Source organism: Psittacula echo, assembly GCF_963264785.1.
Source record: "Psittacula echo genome assembly, chromosome: 9".
NCBI classification, from domain to species: domain Eukaryota; kingdom Metazoa; phylum Chordata; class Aves; order Psittaciformes; family Psittacidae; genus Psittacula; species Psittacula echo.
Genome location: NC_137745.1, coordinates 15223305 through 15248462, shown reverse-complemented (window position 1 = coordinate 15248462; position 25158 = coordinate 15223305). Strand labels below are relative to the sequence as shown.

Below are 25158 nucleotides of genomic sequence, written 5' to 3'. Positions count from 1 at the left end.
CCAGCAAAGCTCCACAGAGGAAGGGCACGAGACAGTAAGGTAATGGATCCTCATGCTTTCATATGTTACAGCGGGCATTTTAAAGAAGAACTTACTGGATTGTACATCTGATTGAACAACTGTTCAGCTTGCTACATTGCAAAGTTGGAAGGGAGTGAAGCACAGACAGGAAGAGAAGGAAAGATCCAGGAAAACAGCATTAGCTCAACAAAACCAGTGCATTTGCACAGAAGAACTTGTCATTAAAAAGTAGAAATTTAAGATTCTAAACATTCCTTGGTGAAAGTGAGAGGCACAGGGGAAACATAAATGTTGACTTTGGCTCCTAAGAAAGAATAGCTGGAGTAAGAAATGTAAGGTTTGTGTTACTTTCCCTTTCTTAAGTTAAATAACCCATGAAATAAAGAAAGGTGTCCACTTTTGATGATACATTAAGTGCTGGTCTCAAGCAATGAATCACGAGAAGTGCTTTTGGCTGAGGCTGCAATTTATCACCAAAGCTTCAAAGACAGTAATAATAAAAGATTAATTAAATTGTATCATTAAATTTATTACTTTCTTTTTGTTTAACACAAGACTGAATTTTCTATGCAGAATGATATTCAAACAGTACAGCTGAGCAAAAAGTACTTTAGCAACTGCAGTATGTCAGTAAGCAAGTAAATTTAAGTTAATGAAAAACAACAAAAGGAGGAAATTTTAGAGTGGATAATAAGATTATATATATATACACACACCCACATATATATATATATATATATATAAAAACCACTTTGCTACCTATTAGGTAATTCCTGCTGTTGTTTCAGTAGTAGCAATACAAACTAAGTGAACAAAAACTATGACATTTTGGTAAAAAAAAAATCATTGACAATTCTTATTGGGTTTCTGATTTTTTTTCTACTTTTATGAATTTCAACCCAGAATCTTTGTCACAGAAAGTTTAATAAAGATGTCTATGATTTTAAACATTATTTTGTGTACAAAAATACAGCACAGTCGCATGAATAGTTACTCTTTACGAATATCCTATTTATTATTTTTTGAAATGCATCTACTCTATAGAATTAAAATAGTGGGTTTAGAATCAGCATATTTTCTTCTGCTGAAATGAAAACAATCTAGTTATGTGATACTGAAAAATCCTGGGTCTAATCAGACCAAATCAAAACTATCTTTATTATCAATAAATGAATCTGATTCTCTCCAAAACCAGGAGGAAACAAGAGAAGACAAACTTTTAAATAAAGTTGTGGGTTGTTTGTTTTGTTGTTGTTTGGTCTTTTTTTTAATTTACAGACTATGTTTGGACTTGTCCTTGCACACCTTCTCTTTCAGGAACAGTACTTATTACCATCAGTTCTTATGGAAAACTAACTCCTAGCAAATGTGCATTGAATGCTACCTTCATATTTATTAGTTAATTTGTTAAAACATATACATCAACACTAAACTATAATAACTCTATAATACCATAATGAAAGTGTCTGCTCTATAATATTTCTAGAAAGGAGTAATGGGAAAGCTGCATTCAAATTTCTCAGAGTAACAGAGAGCCCTTTGGAGTCACTTTTGGAAATGAGATATAAACAGTACCCACTCCTTCTACTTTTCATAATGGTTAATGTTCATACATAAGCACACTTATGGGACATGCAGGTTAATTTACTCTGAACTATGCTGATGTTCCCTCCTACTCTGACTCAGACATATGCAGGAATAACCCAGATTTCTGTTTCAGTTAGTTTTCTAAGTGAAAACATGGTGAAGGCAGTTTTCTGGGGACCAATTACTTTTAACACAGGATATTTACAGGTTTGAACATAAAGTATTTTATTAGCGAAAATGTGAACTGAAAATTACTGTTTGGAGTCTACTATCATTAACAGTCACTGTTTCTGTTCAACTAAACATGCCCACAAAGAAGGTTGTAACTACCTTTTATTGTGGAAATACCTGGTCTCCTACAAATGTTGGATGAATTTCCATTGGGGCTTTATGCTGCATTTATGATATAATAAAACTATTATATTTTCAACTTTCATTTAATAATCCTTTGTATTTATGCACAGGGAACATACTCCCTTTTTATATGAAAGACGGCCAGACACTCTCTGACTTTTATAAGTGCTTATTTTTCCGTGACTCTATGATGTCTTTATATGTACGATCATAAAAGATTGACTTAGGATTTCAAGTCCTTAAAGAGGATTTTGATTTTTTTTTTTTTTTTTTAGTGATCTGTGCTTTTAGGGTTTTTATAACTATTTTAAATGAAGAAAATAAGATGTCAGATAGTAATGAAAAATATTTTGTAGTGAAGTGCAAAGTAAACAAACAGATTTTCTAACAAAAGAAAATCAAGGATTTCCCAAGAAACAGTTTATTTGGATATTTTCATTCTGACATCAACAGCATTTATAAGCTATCAAACATATGAAGTATTTGTGTTTACATTAAAAGCTTTTGTATATGTTTATAGATAAAGATTCCCTTCCTTCCTCTCTACAACCAAACATTTGCACCTAATTGCATATATTCATTCTGAATTAAAAAATAATAGAAGTGTAAGGTTACACTCCAGTATCCTTTATACTTTGCAACATCTTCTTCCCGGATAAGGCTATTGAAACAATACTTAAACATGGCGCAGGATACTATTCAACCTGGGTAAAGAGAGTGTCAGAATATTATCCTAACAGTGCTAACCTTCACAGAACAAATAAACAGTTTTTTCTAGAAAATGAAACATTAGATATCAATATAAAAAATTAAAGTTTGACACACAGTTAATCATGAATTGCAGTGGGCAAACATAATGCTTAAACCCATCAAATACATCATGAGATTGGTTAGAACAATGAGAGCAGACATTACCAAATGACATAGAAACAGGTCAAAGAAACAATGTATGGTAGAAAAGGCATCAACAAACTTGCAAATGCATTAAGCAAAAACTATTTGGATGCATCAATTTAAATAAAACCATGTTATAAAATACAGGATTTGTATGTTTTCCTTTAAATGCTTGCTTCCACTACTTGCTGAACAGAAATACTGAATTGCTAGCTGAATTAAACTATGCATTATTTCGCTTAATTATCACAAATATGTGTTCACCAACATAGCCAAAAAAATGCCAAAATAAAACCTAGCTACAGTTCAAGTTTTGGAAGCAGAATTTTTTTTTATTAGGAAGTACAGCATTCTTTTGATGAGCCTTTAATTTTTTCCCATGCTACAAACATTTCAGTCTACTTCTAAAAGATGTATAAACTCACATACATACAAATTTGATAATTTCTTTCTGCCCTTCTACTTTCCCTCTAATGTACTACTCCCAGTTCATCTATTTGTAGCAGCTTCTCAGAATTCCCTCATATAGGTATTCAGGATAAATTCTGAGGCTCACCTAGTGGCTTTGATACAAACCTCATAAAAAAAGTTAGCAGTATTTGATGCAAGCATCAGCAAATACTGTAAGATGGCTAAATTTTAGATTTACTCCCGATTTTTTTCTGATTCTTGTTGTTCTTTGTTTAAGATGGAACTTACCTTTTTCAACTGTGCTTCCAACTTACTACACTCTTCTTTCTTTTGTTCTATGGCTATTTCTAAAGACTTAAGTTTGGAGTCTCTTTTCAGCCCTGCTGATGCCAATGAAGATGCATGTTCTTTGAGATCGATTAAACTAGACTGAAAAACGACCAAGAATAAACAGTTAATTCCTAGTCACCAGGACACTACCTTATTGCCAACTCAGTGATCACTCAGATCCTGTTCCCCCTCCCCTTCCCCAAAAAGAGTTGACACAGAGATAAGCATTTATAGCAACAGACACCATTTTGAGAATACAAACAATTGGAACCCCAAAAGCTGGCACAGACCGAAACACAGAAACACTTGTAATACACACAAGCTGACATTATATTCTGGAGGTACAATGACTTTGAATTCTATTGAGCTAACTGACAAATGAGAACAGGAGCAACACTGGAATACTTGAGCATACTGGAGGCTTATATAAAGGAAAAGATAGAGATAATGACACACAACTATGCAAGAACTGATGCAGTATTTTACGTACAAAAGTGAGTACTAAGAAGTTTGCTTAAGAAAATAGCAGTTCAGAAGCTGACCACTGAAGTGGCAGAATTTCAGTACTTAAAACAGTTCAAGAGTAATCCTAATTCACTTTCTTCCATCACAATAACATAGACAGAAAAGCACAGATTTTACCGGAAAGACTGACCTCTTTTTCTGTCAGTTCAGCTTGTAAAGCATTAACTTTCTCCTTCAGGTCTTTGTTTTCTTTTTTATAAGATTCAATTTCTTCAAGTCTTTCTCTGTCATCTCGCTCCCTTTGCTCCTTCAAGCGCTCTATTATTCTTTCCTAACAAGGGAAAGAATTGCAAAATGGAAAAGTTGGGAATCATTTAAGAAAAGAGAGAATAAAATTTCTTTCCATTAAGTAGCACTTAGAAAAATCAACCTTCAGAAGCAGAGTATAATTATGTTAATGGTATTAAATTCAATGCAAGATTTCCCCTGATTTCAAAAGCATCAGATCAAAGTTTTCAATACTTGATAAGAGTAACATAGTATACAAACTTCATTAAACATCTATACCGATATGAATATGTTTGATCATGTGATAAATATGTAAAGTTATTCATGTCACTAATGCATTTGCTGTATTCGTAAGTGACTGAAGTCTTGAATAACAGTTCAAAACAGAGAAGTCATGACTGGTTTACTCAGCTTGAATTTGGTTATGTTTTTTGAATTCTAGTAGACTCTATAGTGCTTGCAAGAAGTTTTCAAAACTTAGAAATTTAGAAATCAGTCACTTGCTAACCATCAATAACTTACAGTTTGCATGTCTTAAAAAATATTTTGAGAGAAAAAAGAGGATCAATATTTAAAATACTGTTTCACAGAACTGGTCAACATGATTGAAAACTACTATTACAGAGAAAATCTCATGCTAATTCCTTCTGTTCGTAATTCCTTATATTGCCATATACATACAGACACATGCACACTATATATATACGCATATATACACACACACATATATACATACACACACTTATACACACACTAACTTGAAGTTTAGCTTTACCTGAGAGTATCAATATAACCTCAGCTGTGGTTATACCTCAACAAACACTACAACGCAAGCAACATTTAAGCAGCTGTACATCCCATTCTAATTTGTAATAAACTCCGTCGTTATGATGAAAGAAAAATATTAATTCATTATTGAAGTTAGCTGAAGTGGGAACAGCACCATTAAAAAGCATATATCATTCAGACAGTCCTAGTCTTTCATTTGTTTTCTCCATACACTAGACGTGATGTTTCTTAAAGCCCCATAGGATCTTCTGAAGACTGTTTCTGTGGGTTTGTATGCTCAAGGCGTACTTTGCAAAAAAGCCAACTATCGACACATACATGCATAAAAAGGAGCCTAAAATCAAGGCTGTGATTTTCATTCCAGCAGACTCCAACCTTGGAGATAATCAAAACCCAGCTGGACAAGACTGTGGGCAAATTGCTCCAGTTGACTCTGCTTTGAACAGCTGGACTACATGATCTCCAAAAGTCTTGGTTCTGTGGAATAGGCAGAGACATTTTACAGATTCTGTACCTCAAACACTGGTTGTTTCTCCTCTCCTCAGTCTCCCTCCCCAGTTTTCACAATTTATTCCTTTCTAACACATCAGCATTTCTGGTGGCAAGTGTCCACTGCCTCTGCTTTTCTGTTCCTCCTTTCATACCACTTAGCAAAGGAACTGCTTACGAGGAAACGGAATACAGTGTTTTCACAGAAGACAGGGAAGTTTTCTGTAGGTGTTCCCTTTTATTTTCAGCTTACATATATATATATGTAATATATATATCTGTGATATATATAAATATATATATAAATATATATATATAATATATGATTATATATTATATTATATATATATTATATAAATATATATATGATAATATATATATATGTAATATATATATATCTGCCTTTCACAAAGCATCTGCGAACTGGATGAAGGAGAGAAGCCAGAGAGTTGCAGTCTATGGGGCGGAGTCTAGTTGGAGGCCTGTATCTAGTGGAGTGCCTCAAGGGTCAGTATTGGGACCAGTATTATTTACAATATTCATCAATGATTTAGATGAGGGAATTGAGTGTACTATCAGCAAGTTTGCTGATGACACTAAGCTGGGAGGAATGGCTGACACACCAGAAGGCTGTGCTGCCATCCAGCGGGACCTGGACAGGCTGGAGAGTTGGGCAGGGAGTAACTTGATGAAATATAACAAGGGAAAGTGTAGAGTCCTGCATCTGGGCAGGAACAACCCCAGGTTCCAATATAGGTTGGGGAACGACCTGTTAGAGAGTAGTGTAGGGGAGAGGGACCTGGGGGTCCTAGTGGACGGCAGGATGATCATGAGCCAACACTGTGCCCTTGTGGCCAAGAAAGACAATGGCATCCTGGGGTGTATTAGAAGGGGGGTGGTTAGTAGGTCAAGAGAGGTTCTCCTTCCCCTCTACTCTGCCCTGGTGAGACCGCATCTGGAATATTGTGTCCAGTTCTGGGCCCCTCAGTTCAAGAAGGACAGGGACCTGCTGGAGAGAGTCCAGCACAGGGCAACTAAGATGATTAAGGGAGTGGAGCATCTCCCTTATGAGGAAAGGCTGAGGGAGCTGGGTCTCTATAGTTTGGAGAAGAGGAGACTGAGGGGTGACCTTATTAGTGTATATAAATATATAAAGGGGGAGTGTCACGAGGATGGAGCCAGGCTCTTCTCAGTGGCAAACAATGATAGGACAAGGGGTAATGGGTACAAACTGGAACACAAGAGGTTCCACTTAAACTTGAGAAGAAACTTCTTCTCAGTGAGGGTGACGAAACACTGGAACAGGCTGCCCAGGGGGGTTGTGGAGTCTCCTTCTCTGGAGACATTCAAAACCCGCCTGGACACATTCCTGTGTAACCTTATCTAGGTATTCCTGCTCTGGCAGGGGGATTGGACTAGATGATCTTTTGAGGTCCCTTCCAATCTCTAAGATACTGTGATACTGTGATACTGTGATCTAATGAAGATCTCCCATTTATTCACTCTCCTATCATTTAAATGCTGTTTTATCTGCATGTATAAAGTTTAAAACTGATAACCACTCTCTGTATGAACTGAATAAATATTCTGTTATTTCAAATTACTGATTTAAAACTTGATTACACTTAAAATCAATTTTACTTTAATGTGTCATGCATTTCTCTGAAAATGTTTAAATGCCAATTAAAGAAATAGAAAAATTCAGCTTCTAACGTTTATCATTACTTATCTGAAGTCTCTAATGTTTGTGGTTACTTATTAGACAGCTAAGTGTAGACCACAGTGTAAGTGCAAGTAAGCGTATTAGAATTTTAACTTAAATCTTAATTTTTATATTTCCTTTTTTTTGTTTGTTTTAAATATTTTTAAATTAACTTCTGCATTATGCTTACATAGCAAATGTAAGCTATGATGCAAAGTATTTTATTGTGTAACATGAGCTATTAAGATCAAGTATCAAAAGCAGATGTGCGGTATTAACCTTCATAGATGCTGCTGTATAACTAGTCTATTACTGGATGTGAAACTAGGCCTAAGTGAAAAACGTGATATATTTCAAATATATCCCTTATACAGCCACTTAAAACATTTATCTCCTTCTGATTTTTTTTTTTTAACTTCCACATATATAATACTGGCTTCTAACTGTAAGAATTTGTTTCACCAATACTCACCACTTTAAAAATTGCATTTCATGAAGTATTTTATACTAAATATATATATAAATAAATTATTAAAATTGAATGTTATTAGAAGGTTTTTAAACAATTAGATGAAGATGTTTACCATGTAAGTAGTTATCTTTCAGTTTGTAAATAAATGTATTTTGAATCTTTTAGACACTGAAAAGCAATGAGCACTATACTGAACAATGCTGGAATAAGAATATTGGTATAGTTACTTTTTGCTGCCTATTTCCTAAGGAAAACGTTTTCAAAAGTGTGGAAGTTCATAGTGATACTTTCCTTTTGCATTTAGCATTCCCCTAACATCAGGGACTCCTTTTTCCAATCTACCTAACTGAACATACATATTAGGAAATTAGTGTTACTGTAAGAATCTTCACAGAAAACAGTGTTGACTACTTATATAAAACTCACATTTCTACTTACTTCATTCAGAAACAAATACACATTGATGGCATAGCATGTTCCAGTTTGCACACAGTAAAAAAGAGATGGTCAAAACTAAAGTTAGCAGGCTAGCTAAAATTTAATCTATTTCCAAGACATTATCAGCTGTCTATACACCGAGACCTCTGGAACTGCAGATGTAGACTACTCCTGGCTTCATTCGGCCCAATGGCAAAATCTCTCTTTAAATCATAGCTGGCAGGATTTCAAGATAGAAATGTGCTCATACAGAATGAAGGTCCTTCAACAGCAACACTGTTGAGTATTACACAAATGACAAACCAGCAAATGTATTACCTTTTTTTTTTTTAATTTTACTATTTGCTGGCTTTTGCTTATATAGATTATGTGAGAAAGGGATGATATATTTTAAAAGGAAGAAAGCAAGGAGCTGAGGAACTACAGGCCACTCAGTCTCAATTCAGTACCCGGCAAGATCATGTAGCAGATCCTACGTCATGCTAAGTACATGGAAAATAGGAGGTGATTGGTAACAGCCAAAATGGCAAATCATGCCTGACAAATTTGGTGGCCTTCTACAACAGGGCTACAGTAGTGAAAAAGGGAAGAGTGATTGTTGTCATCAGTCTGGACTCGTACAAAGCATTTGACGCTGTCCCGTACAACAGAGTGGATAAGTTGTCCAGCCTGAAGAAGAGAAGGCTTTGGGAAGACCTTTCTGCAGTCTTTCTGTACTTAAAGGCATCTAAAACAATGCTAGAGAGGAACTATTTACAAGGACATGTAGTAATAGGACAAGGGGGAAATGGCTTTAAACTTAAAGAGGGGGGATTTTGATTAGATATAAGGAAGAAGGTCCTTACTGTGAGAGTGGATAGGCACTGGCACAGGTTCCCCAGAGAAGCTGCAGCTGCCTCTTCCGGGGAAGTGTTTCAGGACAGGGTAGATGGGGCTTGGAGCTACCTGGTCTAGTGGAAGGTGTCCACTGTGGCAGGGGGTTGGAACTAGAAGATCTTTAAGGTTTCTCCCAACCCAAACCATTCTATGATTCTATAGGGTACTTCAGGTTATTCTGAGTAACAAAAAATATAAATCCTTAACCCCTTGAATATTTGTGTTAGAATGCCAGTCTTCACTAAGTGGAACAGTTTAATAACCATTTAGAATGCACCTAGTGATATTCAGACTTAATTTTATACCATTTCCCTCTTTAAAATTTATTTACCTATATGATTCTTTTTCATCTATAATGAATTACATAACACTATTTCATCTTATTAATGAACAGTATAATTCTTTTCTCAGTCAATCACAAAAGAAGACTAATTTATCTGTCAGCCGCATAAGGCTAAATGTCAAAAACGTGTTAAAAGGCCCTAATATACCATGTTTTACTTGATTAACAGCTAACTTGCAGAAATCCCAGCAATGTGTTCTTGTTTCAGTCTTATTTGCATTGGCAAGCTTTCCTTAGGCACTCATCTAGGACCTCACAGGTCTAATCTATTTAGAATTTTTATCACAGAAGCACTTTATCACAGAAGCAGGAACTGAATTGCCACAGCATATAGCTCTATTATCAGACATACTCAATTGCTTATCTGCCGTATGCTGCTACAGTAGGACCAACTTTATAAATATCAGCTTCATGAAAGCAACCTCTTGAGCTGCTTTGGGCCAGTCCAAGAGCTGAGATATTCTTTGAAAAGTTTCTTGTTAGAACATCAAGGAAGCTGATAGCACTTTTCCATATTGTGATTTTCAAACTGGTTTAGTTTTCCTAAAGCTTATTTTTTTTGTTTATTGCATTGTAATTTATTGTTGTTAATTATTTTCAGTATTTAGGAGGGGCTCCAAACTTAGGGGTGAAGGACTCAGTTAATACCTTTTTCAATTTAGTTATAAAATGCACTCAAAAGTGACTGCAGTTGTGCTGATTTGTTTCTGATTCCTGGCAAGAGAACAAATTATACCAGTAATAAGGCCAGGATAACCCAAAAATTTAAAAGAGTTCATTTTGGGAAATTTTGATGCTGTTTTATGATGTCTACAATGTTTTCTCATTTATTACCAGCTACCTAGCCACTAAACATGAAAGAAAATCAGAAACAGATACTTGGAAAAAACTATATTCATGAAGAATAAGGAGCCACAGTTCCTAATTCAGAGCCAAAATCTCAATCTGAGTATTTTCAAGAATAATGCAGGAAAAACATAAATGCTCAAACATTTGAGTTTTGGACTTTAAAAATAGCCTCATAATTCATTCATATCATATGATCATATTTTTTCTTCCAATAGAAACTAAGAAAAGCAATTAAATTCCATTTTACTGAACTGTAGTTAACCAAGCTGCTATAAACTTGCTTTCTGTTTTAAAAGAGCTTCTTGGAGTATTTTCTTAATTATGTTTTAAATTAAAATTCGAAAAACTGTTGAATTGCCAAAGAATTAAGGTAAAGCCAAAAGTTTCACCTAGTCTAAGAGTAGAAAACATGATTCAGCTACAAAGTTGGTCTGACACAGTTTCTAGAAAAAACAAATAAACAAAAAACAAGCAACGTATTTCCATGGAAACCAGGTGTTGTTGAATGAAAGCAGCAGCATCCTTTCTTGAGAGCGTTACAAATTTAGATTTATAAAAGTACTTATATTGATGCACTTGTTAACAAGAAACTATCACTAAAGGGTTCTTGTTTTCTCCTGTTTGGACAAAAATCTATTTCTACCAGTATTTGCAGTGGAAAAAGTAAATAACTATTAATAAAATCTGTAGGTCTTAAGAATGTTACTGTAGATGGGAAAAGGGATAAGAAAGGTTACTGACTGAGAGCAGCTAGGGTGAGCTGGAATGCCGGACACAAATAGGAATGACACACATAAGTAAGAATAAAATGTCAAGGTACTTAGCTGCCAGAAGACATCAGAAAGGTAGACATACTAGTTCATTTGGAACTTCTATAAGATGCCTGCTGGCTTCTTTCAATGTGTAAGTACATCCCAGAGACCATACTTAAGACTGAAAAATCTACCCTTGAATGAAATTGTGCATGATTTCTTTGTACAATGAACAATTAAAATCATAGAGAGAAGCTTTTACCATGGAAATTTCCTCTTCATTGTGTCTAATGCTTTAAGATCAAGTTATCCTGCTTCTCAAACGCTGATATTAATTCTACTGTGCAGTGTTGCTTTCCTCCTCCTTTTTTAATCTAATATACTAATTATACCTCAACCGTAAAAAGATTTGCCAGGAACTGGGACTGACTTTTAAAAGTTATAAAGCTCATTTCTTAGAGAAAGTTTTATTTAATAATTCTGTATAATGTTTTTCTAACAGCAACAAAGTAGCATTTCTGAAGTAAAATAGAATGATAAGCATATCACTAACATATTGAGTTCTTCCCTTTATAGACTGCCACCTAACTTCTAACAATCTCTCTATAAGTGATTGAAACAGTCACCAGAAACCACAGCATAACTCAGCTTCACACCACGTCTCAAAGGCATTGGCTTACAATAGATACCATTGCCTTCATCAGCTGCAAAAAGACAAAATTCTCTGGCAGCAGAAAGCACCCCTTCCAGCCCTAAGCATTCTACGATTCTATGATTCATTGTATGTGTGTCTCAGAGTAGCCTGCAAACACTGCAGGAAAGATGTGATTCTCAGCTGACTGTATGTAAGCAAGTGACTACTCCACACAGAATTCAAGCTTACGGACCCCATGTGAGTTCTAATCAATTCCACTTGGAAAAACCACTAATCACACTTATTCTTTTAAAAAGTGTCTGTTCATATATATCTATGCAATTCCAAATGAAGTTGACATGAACTGCAAAAACACATTTCAGAGAAGCATCTAAGTTTATAGAATTTTTTTAAAATATTAAAATTAGCATCATTTCTTGAACTTTGAATCTCCATCAAGTCAATGAAATAAAGCTTGAGACACAATTTTCACACCATCAGGGTCTCTAGTGTTGCCACATTTCAAGTTATCATATACCCAAAGAAACTTTACAGCACAATCAAACTCTGGGACAAATCCTCACCACAATATTGAAAAATAATACATCCTGAATTTAGTAAAATATTACTATTTGTATGTCTGGTATTAATAGAATATTTCATTTTCAGATACATGCTGAACTTCATCAAGATTATAAAAACTTTTTACATTTACTAAAGAGTTTACATTTATTTCAAAGGTTTTTAGAGTGGTAGGGGTACAAAATGACTTGAGAACAACTAGTTGCCACTCATTAATTTAGATTAGGTTTTACCCCAGTGCCTCTTAATCTTTGTGTATTTCTGGTAATGAGAAGGTGACTATATATGATCTATTCAATACCTCCACACTAGCTGCTTCTACTTTGAACCCTGGCAAACTGTCATGAATTTAATATTTTCAAGAGAGAAATAGCATTACAATTGAAGACAGATTGCAACTGAGCAAACTACCCAGCTAAAAAGTATTGCATAAGTGCACTTTCTCTGAAGTGCTGCAGATATAACTGAGGTAGAAAATGGGATACAAATGGCTTTTGACAATCTACTTCATGCTCAGTCGCATGGGAGAACTGGCAAGTTTGCCGTGAGACACTCACTCTGCTTTGTACATTGACAACAGTAGCATGGTTAAAGGATGGCTTTAAAATCTCAGCTGCCCCTATGAACATTTTGGGCAAGCAACAATGTAGACTAATCCAGAAAAGATGACTTACATGGAGGAAAAACAAGACTGAAAAGTACTTTGTGTCATTTTTTTAATCATAGGCAGTGAGATTGGTGAGTGCTGTGTCCAGATTAGCAGTGAAATTTAAAAGTGAATGTAACTTTCTTTACTGCATAAATGCTGTAAGCTTATCCACATGAAGCCACAGAAATAACAGTAATGCCAACTTTTTCACTGTTGTTAACCAAACAAATGTTAGTAAAATGATCAAACATAGCAAGAAATGAAAAATCCAACATTAGCATTTCAGGTGTTAATGCCAACACCACCGTGGCATTTTAGAGTCGTATACAGTCATAAATACCTTCATAGGATTACACACTGCAGAATGGCACATAATACGTTAATTAGTTGCACTCATCTGTGCACATTTAAGTGATATATATATATACAGATCTGCGAGCTGTAAAAAGCGGATACTTGTACTGGGGTTTTTTTGGCATATAAATTCACTTGGATTACCTCGTACTCAAAGTCAACTGAAAGAAAAACCCTGACATCACTTGAACTGGTAGGAATGTTGCCACTAATTTAAACAGTCCAGATTTATCCTTTTTGCTAGGTATTTTCAAATTAAAGGCATATAGCTTTTAAAGAAAACAAAAAATCTCCATTCTTTTATGAAATACAGTTTCTCTTAGAAACTCAGTGTAGGAAACCAATATTGCTAACAGCAAGCCAAGGTAACAGCTGGTACAGTCACTTGATGTTGGCTCTTCACTTACACTTTGCTTAACAGACAGAAGAACAAGACAATCAAGATCATAAAGTCATAAAAATACCCCAGACTCTACTTTCTTTAAGTCAGGTGTCCATGCCTTTCAGTTCTTTCAAGGAACAACCACTCTTCCTATTGACTAAGAGAAAAATTTCCCATCTCCTGGGCCATTTACTCCATCCCGATTAAAAAGGGCATCCTTCTTTACCACAGAGCCATGTTTCAATTCATCAGCTGGGAGTCACTCCTTGCCCATCCTACTAGAGCAGAGGCTTTACTAACAAGGCCCATTTTTAAGTTAGTGTGGCTCCTGTTGACAGGGCCACACCAACTTAAAAAGACATTTTCTGGACACACTTCACCCTTAATAGTAGCACAAAATGCTATTTCATGGGAAAACATTACCTTTTCTGAGAGAGCTTCTTCTAAGGTTGCTAGCGCTGTGTCTGTGTTACTAGAATCCGTCTGCAAGGACTTCACTCTGTCTTTTAGATTAGTTAGTTGTTTGTCCTTGTCCCTAAGTTGCTCCTGTAGATTTTCAATCTGAAAATAAAAACAGATTAGAATATTCATCAGCCTTGTTTTAACATTCAAAGAGTGGGTGCTAGCATCAATTGAATGTATACATATTACAAGATACATATGCCTTAGTACACTGCAAAGTTTTTACATGGCATAATGTCAACAGTTTTTAATTTCTGTCCTTTCTATTTTGTTTTCCTTAGCTAAGAAGTATTATTTTCTAATAAATTATAGAAAAAATCTCAGTGGGCTCAGGTATTTTATTATTTAAATATTTTCTGATATTAATCACTTTAGTTTAAGGTATTGCATTATCTCAGTAATTCAAAGTATGTGCGGAATTACCTCTTTAGATTATACTAGTTGCAATAAGAAGCACAAAGAAAGAGGAAAAGCGAGTTTAGTAAGCCTTAAACTGAGGAAGAAGACAACCTACCTTTCTAAAAACCTCTTCTTCCACGGCATGCTGCTGTAAAGGAAACTTACCTGGACAAAGATCAGGACGCTTATATTTCAAAACCCAAACCCGGAAACAACAAGAAAACAAACCAAACGCCACCATTTGCGTTCACTTTCTTCATCTTCATGAAGATTTAAAGTATGTCACTCTATTTTGGATATTAAACCAGCTTTAAATGGATGTAGTTCTTCCTCTAGTGAGTATTTAAACATACTGCTAAGGTACCTAGAAACACACTGGTCTGTTAAACAGGTCATGATTTATAGTGGTGAAGTCAGACACGTTTTGCACAAAAAATTGTCCACAGGACCATGTAGATTTTGGAAGCAAATCTGAACAGGACTCAGCTTCTGATTATCATGGCAATCACTTTCTATGGCTGATGACCTTCTGGGCATAAGGCAGAGAAGACGTGGTATGGTATGTCTTATGTGCAAATTTTATTAACTGTCTGTCGGAAGAACCAACATGCCTCCGTTCAACCTACACTCCTAGTGCCACTCACTATTACACCACTTGCATAAAACCAAAAACTGTTCCATAACACATATAACATTTGTTCTACAAATAAAGAGTAACAAGAAAAATAAGTAGTCTATTATTTTGTCTATATTATAATAATAATTAAGTCTACATTATTTCTACTATTTGAATAATACAGCCAGATATGCCTAAATCCATACAGTGTCATCTGTTCAAAACAGGTTTTAAATAATGCTGTTAAAATTAGAGAAATTATTACTGTCAACAGAGATTCAAATTCTTACTTTCATCAGTGATTTTACACTTTGGATCATGTTCTGTTGCTACTGAAATCAACTTTTGCTGTTCATTTCATACATAATGCAATCTTTCTGATGGCCAATATAACTTCCATTTAAAGAAATTCAGATTTTAACAGAAGCAGGATCCATTGCAATTACTGTTAATTGTATTTAAACATTCTTTTACAAACCTGAAGCTGAATTCAGTGCATGTGCAGCTCTGCAGAAGTCAACACTTATATCAATAAAAATTTAGTCTCCATATACAAAAATGTTATCACCAAACACATTTTAATTTGTGGCATACTTTGGTAAAAATTCTCCTCGTGCTGTATTACACATGTGCAGGAAAAGAAGCCTGAAGTTAAGTTTTGACATCATATATATCTATAATTAATAAATCATAAAATCCTGAGTACAGCTGCGCGCATTGTATAAAGCTAGTTTAAATAAGTTTAAATTTTAAAAGAACTTAAATAAAAATTAAAAGTAAAATAAAATTTGAAAGTCAGTTTGGAGGAGCACATTCCAATTAGAAATTCTTTATAACAGTATGGCAAATACAAGCACTGTAGACCTTTCGGGGTTTTCTACATAGTTTGGTATGTCAGATTGCTGCTACAGCCAAAGATTCCACTTGCTCTGTAAACTATAAAATACTAAGGTACATATAGAAAGGTTTTTTGGGAAGACCTGACATAGAATAGCTCACTCTTGTAAACCACCTCTCGTAATATTTTTCTGCACGTGTATATTTTATACAGATACAGAAATACAATACATGTGTTAATGAGTTAAGAACTTTTTATTTTATGGCATGTGTATTAGTCACATCTAAAATTACATTAACTGGCATTCAGAGGACTGCACACACTGTTTCTTTACTCTCATCCAAGTATTAACGATTCCAACAACTACCTCATGACACCCTGTGGAATACTTCAGCAATTGCACATATCATCATCACCAAAATAAATTCTCCAGAAAAAAGGGAAATAAAACAGGAGAGTGCATATTGATTACATGTTCTTTGAAACAAAGTTAAGATCTGGTCCTTTATTATCATCAGCTTGACCTACCAATTCTAGGCACCCTAAATTAAAGTACTTATTTCCTATGCACAGTGCTTATCTGAATTCCACAGCATTTACACTATTTCCTTCCTCTTAAAACTAATTTAAAATATGATCCAACCCTTAACCAAGAAAACATGTTCTAAAATTATTCAGCATTTACAAAATTCTTTCCTCAGAGGTAAAGAGAACAGGCAGCAAATTAAAAACATCCCCATTGAATCACAACTGCTTTAAAATAAGTCATTCAATGCATAGGCCATAGATAAAATAAGAGGAAGGAATCTGATTATTCTTCTATTTGTGCTATATAAATATGAAGGAAATACTTTGATGGGAACAGGACCACACTGGAGTATGTGAAAGTAGAATCAGTACCGCAGAGTATTTGTTTGGTTGTTGGGATGAGCACGGGATTAGTAAAGAACTGCTAATGCAGACAAGATTTTATGATCAGTTAAGCACAAAGAGTTCTCTCAAAAAGATTACTGGAGACGAAGAGATTGGGCGGTCTCACATGCTAAAATGTTGGAACACAAGATATGACTTAGTTTTTCCCGGGTTTTTAAAACCCAGAAAGAACAACAAACCCTCTGGTAGCCTCTGTCACTCTTCAGCATATATTTAGGCACAAGCATATATGCAAGGATACAATTTTATTGCTGAATAATGACTTACTTTTGCACATGCCTGAATTCAATTTATGCCAGGGACTGTTAAGACATTCTTAATCGTCAAGCACTTATATTTTTATCTGTTAGGAAATTACTTACTGTGTAGTTTTGTCAACATGTAATTCTTAACTCTGTAAACTGTTACGTCCCTGTGCCATGAACTGTATGAAGAGAAACTGCCCCTAAAATTCGTTTTGTATTTCATCATGTGTTTATTCCCAGAAACTGACTGTAGTCCCTTTTAAAAAACAATGCCCTTACAGATAAATGTCATTCCTATGAGGCATCATGTCAATAAACTGCAAGTGCTAATCCTGTCACTTTTTGGTGAGGTCTTAGGAATGTTTCTTAAATACTCAAGGGATTAAATTAAACCTCACCCACAGACAGATTTTAAAATTCTACAGTAAAGCAAGTTCTCAAAAGAAAATTACTTTCATTATCAAAATTAAGGTAGTGTACCAATGAATCTGAAAGAAAATTCTATAATAAAAGAAAATGTTCCATGTTAGAACAATCTGCCTTTAGAGATACGCATTAAAGTGTAAGAGAGAAATTATCAGAAGCTTCCTGGGCCTAGCTAGTGAAACCACGAAGCCACATACTTTCCTCCCAGCTCTGTATCTGAGTTTTAAATAAGTAACAATGGGATTTTAATCCTATAATTCATTTTGTTCTATTCTAAATTTCTCTAAGATGAACTCATTGAAATTCATATTGTCTTAAAACACAGGTCATGTCTGTTTCAGTGAGGTAGATCAATAATACAAGTTTAGTTTAATTTTAATTTAGAACTGAAACACAGGGGAGGAAACAGGACACTTTAATGTTTTATATTCATTATTTACAACAAAAAAAAAAAAAAAAGCCCCTCACTATTTTAAGGGAAAAAAAAATCTACTGAACAATTTCCCAAGTATTGTTACATTCTGCTCTGAACAGTTAATGGAATTACAAGAAAAAGAGATTTAATAAACAACAGCATTAATTCAACATGAACATTAACTATAACTACTTTAAATCTTAGCGCTCATCTCAGACTTATGCAGCTGCCTCATAGATATACATAAAAGACAAAAAGCCTTATCTATTAATGAAAACAGAAAACAAATGCTTAGCTATTGTTCAAATGCAAATACTTTAAATGTCTACATGCAATTTATTTTTATTAGTAAGACTCATAATAAATGTTCTGTCTCATGTGATCCTTTTCAGAAACATCTCAGTATATCCCAGAACATGAAACCAGCTTTGGTAGTGACTCAGTAAAAAAGAAGTATGTACAGATGTCCTAACATCTCCATTCATTTATGCATGTGTGTACATGCATAATTTGCAACGAAATACTCAGGAAAAAAATGAAATCATCTTTCCCTACCACGCCTGTAAAAATATTACTACCTGAAAGTTCAATATACAGAGGCATAGTTTTTGGAAAGCACTATAGATCTTCAGCCAGAAATTTTTATCAGTTATTAAATATCAGGTCAGCCAGAATATTTAAAAATTAACAGGCTTTACCACAGCTATTTGAAGTTTCACCCTATGGGGCGAGAGGGGGAAGCTAAGGCTCCATAGCTTTGCACTAACATTCATGATATGACCTAAGTACATTTTTTCAGTTTAAACAGGATTTCAATTACCAGAATGAGTTCATTGAAGGGGAATTTCTACTTCAACAGTTTGACATTGCAGAATTGTCTTTTGTTTCAAAAGAGACTAGCCCCCGAAGTGTTCCATCATGCAGTACCACTAACTTTCACTTTGCTTTCCTTCCCTTTAAGCAGGTAGTCAGAAAAGTATTAATTAGGAATATTTTTTTCAAAGGTCAAAATACATATAGATTCAAAAAATTAAAACAAATGTTACTTGAAAAAATATACTATGATATAAAGCTCTCTAAAATGCTATAAAAATGGGAGTTTGCTGCTTGCAATTAAATATATCTATTAAAGTATAAGGTTTGCACTAATCTTTGGTTTTTCCAAGGTAATTGGAAAAAAGCTTGCTAATCTAATCATGACATGATAAAATAATCTCAGATTTCATAAACTGTTCCAATAGCTACCAAAACGTCTGATTATTTCTCAAGAGAATAAAGGTTCTTGCCTATTGCACAGTATGTTCTTATTTAAAATATTTCCAGAGTGCCTTCCTGTTACTAGCTTCCAGGTTTATGTTTTCCAAATTTGAGTAATACAGCAACATTATACTCCAGATTACAACACGCCTCACGGTTCAAATGTATCTTTAAGCTTTATCTTCTTTCATTATTTTGCTCCACAAGACTTTCTTAAACATTAGAGATTTCAGATGGCCCAAAGCATTATGACTAGCTCAATCCTACACTATCAATATGATAGTAGGTTACTAAACCAGAGACAAAAAAGGCATTTGTAAAGCTGTCCATAAATTGTACACAACCCTTTAGGTTATGTAAAACATTTCCAGCCAGGGATACAGTGCATATCCAAGAAGAAAGCAGTCTCCAATGGATCTGTAAGGTTTTCACAAAAGAGGACTGATCTGTCTGAACAGTTGCTACCTAAACTTGTTTCAGAACAACAGTTCAAAGTAGCAAAGTGCAGCTGCACAACAAATGTCACAAAGGAGCTAATGAAGCAAATGCTGCTTCAGATATCAGCCCTCACATTAACCTGATGACAAGAGCAATAGAGAAGTGGTATGAGCTGGTAATTACCCTATTGCTACCTTTCCAATTCACACAGTCCAAGTAGGAAAGAAAATAGTCCTTCACAATTTCGCTCTACTTGACAAGCTTAAAAAACAGAAAGAGACATAAGACCATAGTAAGAAACCAGAAAAAAAGTAAACAGAGTATTTTCCTCAGGTACACTTACATTGTTTCCCTCCGAAGTTACAGCATTTTTATATAACACGTTTTCTGCTTCTTTAAATTTCTGCTGTTCTGTTTAAGTTTCTGCAGTTAGGATTACACAGCTGGTCAGACTTAAACTGTGGACTGAAAACTTTTATGGTTGTTCATTATACTTATACCAAAGATGATTTTTTCTTTTCTACACACTAGACTTGCATTGTTAAGAACCACCTGCTTCTGACCATTTTATCCAGTATACTAGAACCATCTTCCCTTTTGCTTCATTTGAACTTGCAAATCTTTACATGCAAACTTGTCTCTAACAAAGTAACAAGTGCTTCAGGTCAGGAGGATATTACAGTGTTCAAGCAACGTAATGCTTGAAATTCTGATTGGTGTCCTCACAGAAATAGTGCAATATAAAATACTACATCATTTCACAAATGAAATTAAAGCATTTGTCACATGATTTTTTTTATTGGTAAAATCAATTCATCTCTTTTTCATCACATTGTGTTGGGTAATGTTATCACATTATTTATTGTATTAATGTATATCATGCCTTTTAAAAACAATTCCGTATAAAATCGCTCCAATAAAACAACACATAACAAAGATTTACCCAAGACATACCTTTATACTGACAAAATGCTACTATTATTCATCATTATCATTGTCAACTGAGTACTTACAGGGAAACTATGCCCCATGGATTTATGCTGTCCTTTGTAATATGCACTGACACGTTAAGTAAGCCAAGTGTACCATTTCACAGAGAACAAATGTCAAGTCTTGGGATGACACACTAAGTACAACTAATTTTGTTAGGCAAGGCTACGTATAAAGACACTTGTGAAAGACTGCATGAGAATTTGATCTTTGCCTTGCTCAGTAGCTACCATTAACTCTCTTCACAAAATGAGCACTGTGAATTCAGCTGAAATTCTGAGCTGAAGAAGAAAGTGCTTGCTTCATGCTTGTTACCACTTGCATTCCAGGACTATTGCATAGAATCATAAAATAGTTAAGGTTGGAAAGGACCTTAAGATCATCCAGTTCCAACCCCCCTGCCATGGGCAGGGATACCTCACACTCAACCATGTCACCCAAGGCCTCATCCAACCTGGCCTTGAACACCGCCAGGGATGGAGCATTCACAGCCTCCCTGGGCAACCCATTCCAGTACCTCACCACCCTCACAGTAAAGAATTTCTTCCTTATATCCAATCTAAACTTCCCCTGTTTAAGTTTGAACCCGTTACCCCTTGGCCTGTCACTACAGTCCCTGATGAATAGCCCATCCCCAGCATCCTTGTAGGCCCCCTTCAGATACTGGAAGGCTGCTCTAAGGTCTCCACACAGCCTTCTCTTCTCCAGGCTGAACAGCCCCAACTTTCTCATTTTTCCCCTATCTTCATATGGGAGGTGCTCCAGTCCCCTGATCATCCTCGTGGCCATCCTCTGGACATGTTCCAACAGTTCCATGTCCTTTTCATGTTGAGGACACCAGAAGTGTACACAGTACTCGAAGTGAGGTCTCATGAGAGCAGAGTAGAGGGGCAGGATCACCTCCTTTGACCTGCTGGTCACGCTCCTCTTGATGGAGCCCAGGATACAGTTGGCTTTCTGGGCTGCGAGAGCACACTGAAGCTGGCTCATGTTCATTTTCTCATCGACCAACACCCCGAAGTCCTTCTCTGCAGGGCTGCTCTGAATCTCTTCTCTGCCCAACCTGTAGCTGTGCCTGGGATTGCTCCGACCCAGGTGTAGGACCTTGCACTTGGCATGGTTAAACTTCATAAGGTTGGCATCAGCCCACCTCACAAGTGTGTCGAGGTCCCTCTGGATGGCATCCCTTCCCTCCAGCGTATCAACCGAACCACACAGCTTGGTGTCATCGGCAAACTTGCTGAGGGCGCCCTCAATCCCACTGTCCATGTCACCGACAAAGATGTTGAACAAGATCGGTCCCAACACCGATCCCTGAGGGACACCACTTGTTACTGGTCTCCAGCCGGACATTGAGCCATTGACCACAACTCTTTGTGTGCGGCCATCCAGCCAGTTCTTTATCCACCGAGTGGTCCACCCATCAAACTGATGTCTCTCCAATTTAGAGACAAGGATGTTGTGTGGGACAGTGTCAAAGGCTTTGCACAAGTCCAGGTAGATGACGTCAACTGCTCTACCCCTGTCCATCAGTTTCGTAGCCCCATCATAGAAGGCCACCAAATTGGTCAGGCAGGATTTCCCCTTAGTGAAGCCATGCTGGCTGTCACCAACCACCTCCTTGTTTTTCATGTGCCTTAGCATGCCTTCCAGGAGAATGTGCTCCAAGATTTTGCCAGGCACAGAGGTGAGACTGACTGCTCTGTAATTCCCTGGGTCATCCATTTTCCCCTTCTTGAAAATGGGGGTTATATTTCCCTCTTTCCAGTCATTGGGAACTTCACCTGACTGCCATGATTTTTCAAATATGATGGCCAGTGGCTTAGCAACTTCATTCGCCAGCTCCTTCAGAACCCGCGGATGGATTTCGCCAGGTCTCATGGACTTGTGTACGTTTAGGTTTTTTAAGATGGTCTCTAACCAGATCCTCTCCTACAGTGGGCCTAGGGTCTTCATTCTCACAGTCCCTGCGTCCACCTTCCAAGACTTGGGTGGTGCAGTCAGAGCATTTGCCAGTGAAGACCAAGGCAAAGAAGTCATTAAGAACCTCAGCCTTCTCCAAATTCCAGGTAGCCAGTTCTCCTGATATCTTCCGGAGGGGGCCTACGTTGTCCCTAGTCTGTCTTTTATTCGCTACGTATCTATAGAACCCCTGTTATCCTTAACATCGCTAGGCAGGTTTAATTCTAACTGGGCCTTAGCTTTCCTAACCTGGTCCCTAGCTTCCCAGACAACATCCCTGTATTCTTCCCAGGCCGCCTGTCCTTGCTTCCACCTTCTATAAGACTCTTTTTTCCTTTGAATTTTCCTGAGCAGCTCCTTATCCATCCAAGGAGGTCTCCTGGCCCTCCTGCTGCACTTCCTTCTAGTTGGGATGCAACACTCCTGAGCTTGTAGTAGGTGATCCTTGAATAACAACCAGCAGTCTTGGGCCCCCCTGCCCTCTTGGGGCTGTGTCCCATGGAACCTTACTAAGCAGGTTCCTGAAGAGGTCAAAGTCTGCTCTCTCGAAGTCCAGGGCAGTGAGCTTGCTGCACGCTCTTCTCACTGTCCTGAGGATCTCGAATTCAACCATCTCATGATCACTGCATCCAAGGCTGCCCTGGAGCATCACATTTCCAATGAGCCCTTCCCTGTTGGTGAGCACGAGGTCAAGCATGGCACCTCTCCTTGTCGGCTCCTCTATTACTTGCAGAAGGAAGTTGTCTTCCACACGATCGAGGAACCTCCTGGATTGCTTGCGCCGGGCCGTACCATCCCTTCAACAGATGTCAAGGTGGTTGAAGTCCCCCATGAGAACAAGCGTCTGCAAGTGTGAGGCTGTTCCTATCTGTCTATAAAGCGCTTCATCCACAGATTCCTCTTGATCAGGCAGTCTGTAACAGATCCCCACAGTAATGTCCCCCATAGCTTCTCCCTTTAACCCTGACCCACAAACTCTCTGTCGACTGCTCACCCATCCCCAGACATATTTAATTCCAATTTCTTGTCAACCTGCAGAAACTGTCACTAGCGTACTAAATAAAGCATTAAAATGCATACTGAAAATTAACCAACATAAAAAGTTAAAGATATTAACCCACATAAAAAGAAATTGATAAAATAGAGATGTGTATTCTATTTCTGCACTTGGTATGAAATCATGCAGAAAAGAGAGGGCAACTCATTTTTGTTTATTCACAAGCAAAAACTGAATGTGTAAATTTACAGTAGTGTCAACAGGACATGAGACAGATTATCAACTGCAAGCACTCTTCAAAAGAAATCAGCTACACAGTGCGTATGGCTCACTCCTTAAGCAATTGAATAAGAAAGAAAAATACCTGAAGATACTACCATTAGAGAGAAAGTAGATATACAAGATGAGTAGCAAAGATGACATCATTCCTCCAAAAGAGAAAGTTGAAAATTATAACAAAAATGCAAACAAAGACAAGAACACAGAAAGCAGTACTTCAGATGAAAAAATTATGCTCTTACTACTGAACACAAAAGCTGCAGTAGCAACCAAACATAAAGAATATACCAGACAAACATAAAAAAGAGTTTACACAGATGCTGACATCTGGAGATGGGAATTTCCGAGGAATGAAATGAAACGAAGAAAAAAGGTATAAAAAGGATACATGCATTTGTAATAACCACGAAAATAAACAGAAAAAGAATGCAGCAGCAGAAGTGGCCATCTTGTAAATGAATTCCCAAGTCTGTCACCACATATCTTATCAATTCTTATGTTTCATGCTGAATTCCTCACTAGCACCAACAGGACCTCCAGGAGGAGAGACACCAAGACAGGGTATACCTCTACTTGCAGTTGTTAGACTTCCTGTTTGAACTATCAGTAATGGCAGCAAGCTCTGCATCAGTATCTTTCTTATTTTTTCCTCTCAAACTGCAAAGCTGGAGATACTTTCAAGGCCATTAATAAGAATTCAGATACTTACCTTCCAGTGTGGCTTTCAGTTTCGATTATTTTTCTTTTATTTTAAAGGAACAAGTAAGGCTGAAAATTTCATATGCAATTTCTATACCAAGGTTAACAGTCAATGATCTTAAGGTTTCTTTCCAACCTAAATGATTCTATTACCATTAACAATTGGCCCCAATACTTAGTTGTTATTCTGGAAAGGGAAAACAGAAGAATTCATACTTTTATTTATATTTTCGTATTTTTCACAATGTCTAAAATATAGTTTGATTGCAATAATATATTACACTTGATAGAAAATGTTTTATCAGCATTATTTTATTAGAATGCCTTATTATTTTGCTCCATAAAAATAGGGCAATCCATTTCTTACATTTCTTTTTCCCATTAGTTGATAACCCAATGAACTGTTCTCAAAATTCTCACATACTTCACAGGCACAGTAACCTGGAAAGAGATAAGGTCTTCACAGGTTGGCAGTACCGGAAGCCCACTTTCCATAGAAGCTCTACAAACAAAAATTCAGCCCTTGAACCACTCTTAGCTG

At 36.3% G+C, this 25158-nt stretch overlaps 1 protein-coding gene across 1 annotated transcript in view; it reads right to left on the bottom strand.

Annotated features, from left to right (window-relative positions):
- Positions 1-25158, bottom strand: part of ERC2 (ELKS/RAB6-interacting/CAST family member 2) — a gene marked incomplete at its 5' end in the record, with an annotated part of 347626 nt that overhangs the window by 156832 nt on the left and 165636 nt on the right. The window contains 3 exons of the mRNA XM_080625511.1: positions 3556-3696; positions 4253-4393; positions 14085-14222. Coding sequence (XP_080481637.1) covers positions 3556-3696; positions 4253-4393; positions 14085-14222 — 420 coding nt within the window. The remainder of the gene's footprint in view (positions 1-3555; positions 3697-4252; positions 4394-14084; positions 14223-25158) is intronic.